Consider the following 2420-nt stretch of genomic DNA (forward strand, 5'->3'; position numbering starts at 1 on the left):
GGGGCTGGGGGGGCTTTAAGGTCCCTTCCCACTCAAACCATCCCGTGATTCTATAAGGACTTGCTCTTCCTGCTCCACTGTATCACCCTCTCCATCACAGAGCTCCAGGAGCGGTCCGAGAGCCTGTAGGTTACAATATTAGTATTCCTTTACCCCAAATTCATCGCTCTTTTCTAGCCAGTCATGATTTCCAGCTTAAAAGGACCTTTTGATCATGGCTCAAGCCCCCTGCCAGCCCCGAGCACCACCTCGGCCGTGCCATTTGTGCTTCCTGCTCCGCTTAAATGTGGGAACTGGCCCGTCCCTCTGTCAAAAACCCCAAGCTCAACTTCTCTAAGTCTTTTTTTTCCTTTGAACAAGTGCCCCAATCACACCCCGACGGACTCAAGTCTCCAAGAGGCTCATTTACATCTTTTCCTGCCACGGCTCCGGCCTGGCCCCGTGCCCAAACCATGCACTACCTCCAAATTAATCCCTTTCTCTGGGGCCCAAGCACAATTTCAGCTTTGCTGCCCCGTTTCTGAGCACTTTGCAGAGAGTACAGGCACACGCTGCCACCAGCACATGCGTCCCCCGTCCCCAGAACCACAGAGCGGGCGTCGTGCGAAACACCCACCAGACCTCCGGGAGCAAGCAGGAGGCAGGAGCAGCTGAAATTCTTTTACTAGTCCCAAACTCGGAGAGACGCCTGGGAACAGAGGAATTACGCGGGAGGCGTGTCTAGATCCCGGCAGTCGCTCACCTTGATGATGGGTGGAGCTATGGCCAGGTATTTGTCTCCGTTGTGATAGGTGATAGACTCCTGCCCGATGATGATGGCACCTCCAAAAGGCTCCGGCACTGCGCCGAGGGGGGAGAAGACAAACGGCTTATCAGCGATCCCGTGCAGCAGGAGGGGTGTCCAGCCGCCGGAGAGAAACGGGAGGGAAGATCTTTAGGAGAGAAGGACCAACCTGCGATGACCATGGAGGCTTCGGCCTCTACGTTCTCCTGTTTCCACGGGCCTTTGTTAAACTCCTTCTCGCGCAGGGACACCTCGTACGTCTTGACGTGGCGACCCTGAGGGTCCTGAAAGAGAAGCCACGGGTGATCCCTGTGCCAAAAAGCCACTCTCAGAACCTGTTTTTGCAAGACAAGTGATTTTTCTGAGACTCTCATTCATCTGAGGCGCAGCTCTACAAATCCGGGCCGGAGCGGCGCTCCGTATACCGTCGCCACCTCCGGCTCCAGCACGGCGTTCAGGAATGGGGCTCTGCTGTAGCGGTGCAGAGCAGCCGCACTCCCACCTCGACGCTCCTCAGGCTTTGCAGCCAGGTTTCCTCAGGAAACATACTCTGCTCATCGAATATCCCTCCCCCAAACCCCGATGGCTCCACCATTCCAGTAATTCCTAACCCAGTGGGGAGTTTCAACCAAACCCGATGCTCACAGAGGTTTTCCCAGGCAGGGAATCCACGCAGGCTTCGCCCGAAATACGTGGTGGGTGGGGAAGAAGCCCCCAAATCAGCACCTTTGTAGGGGAAAGGTGGTCTGTGCCCGCAAGCGCTCAGGGAGCCGCACGGGGAGAAGAGGCGGGAGCCCCCAGCGCACCCAGAGGGCTTCGAACATACAATTTCACGGCTCAAAAGCTGAAAAAGGCCCTAAATCACAGGGAAACGGGTTTCTTCAGGCACATTCGTGGAACTACTTAAAAAAATGGAGCTGTTCACCTTATTTACTACACCTTACCGCTTTCCAGATCGGGGTTTAAGGGTGGTTTTCCCCTCCCTGGAGCTGTCAGCTCCGTCAACGAACACCGGCAGGAAAACTGGGCACCTCCTGGCTCACCCCTCGCAGCCTCCGGGTGATTTTACCCCCCCACCACAGCAGCTCTCAAGCCTTTTGACTTTATTTTCTACAAACTTCCCCTTTTTGGGGTATTTTCCTCTGATTGCCATTAATAAACTGCAAGGGACTCAAAGCAGCAGCTCGGGAACGTCCCCCTCCCCACGCACACGCGGGTCAGACCCCCAGGGATCAGAACAAAGCCGGAGCCCTGCGTAAGGCCTAAAGCGTCGGAGAGAACCTGCATCTCGCTCCTGCTGCGAGGATAAAATCCGCACTGAGAGCGTTAGACACGGAGCAAGGCATGAATTTACCCTGCGTCCATCCGACACCCGTTTATAACGAACAAATCATTAACAGATCGGCTCCGTTTCACCTCTAACGAAGCCAGATCTCCAGGTAGGACCTTGCTGACTACTCGGGGTGACCAAGCTCCTCCTTCACGTCGCTCTCGAGCAGCGAGCGGAAGCTGCCGCGCTCCTGCCCGGAGCCCGTTGAAGAGTTTGTCCAAATCGCCATCCCCCCTGTGCCTCAGTTTCCCCACTCCTGATCAAACTCACGGGGGGACCCGGTGCTTTGCAGAGCGGCAGGGGGGC

At 56.1% G+C, this 2420-nt stretch overlaps 1 protein-coding gene across 1 annotated transcript in view; it reads right to left on the reverse strand.

The window, feature by feature from the left end:
- Window positions 1-2343, reverse strand: part of LOC104509593 (DNA damage-binding protein 1-like) — a gene marked incomplete at its 3' end in the record, with an annotated part of 6380 nt that extends 4037 nt beyond the window's left edge. Inside the window, exons 1-4 of the mRNA XM_010151577.1 lie at window positions 2240-2343; window positions 1995-2081; window positions 954-1093; window positions 743-840 (exon numbers count right to left, since the gene is read on the reverse strand). Coding sequence (XP_010149879.1) covers window positions 743-840; window positions 954-1093; window positions 1995-2081; window positions 2240-2343 — 429 coding nt within the window. The remainder of the gene's footprint in view (window positions 1-742; window positions 841-953; window positions 1094-1994; window positions 2082-2239) is intronic.
- Window positions 2344-2420: the final 77 nt, after the last annotated feature.

Source organism: Eurypyga helias, unplaced genomic scaffold (assembly GCF_000690775.1).
Source record: "Eurypyga helias isolate BGI_N326 unplaced genomic scaffold, ASM69077v1 scaffold34135, whole genome shotgun sequence".
NCBI classification, from domain to species: domain Eukaryota; kingdom Metazoa; phylum Chordata; class Aves; order Eurypygiformes; family Eurypygidae; genus Eurypyga; species Eurypyga helias.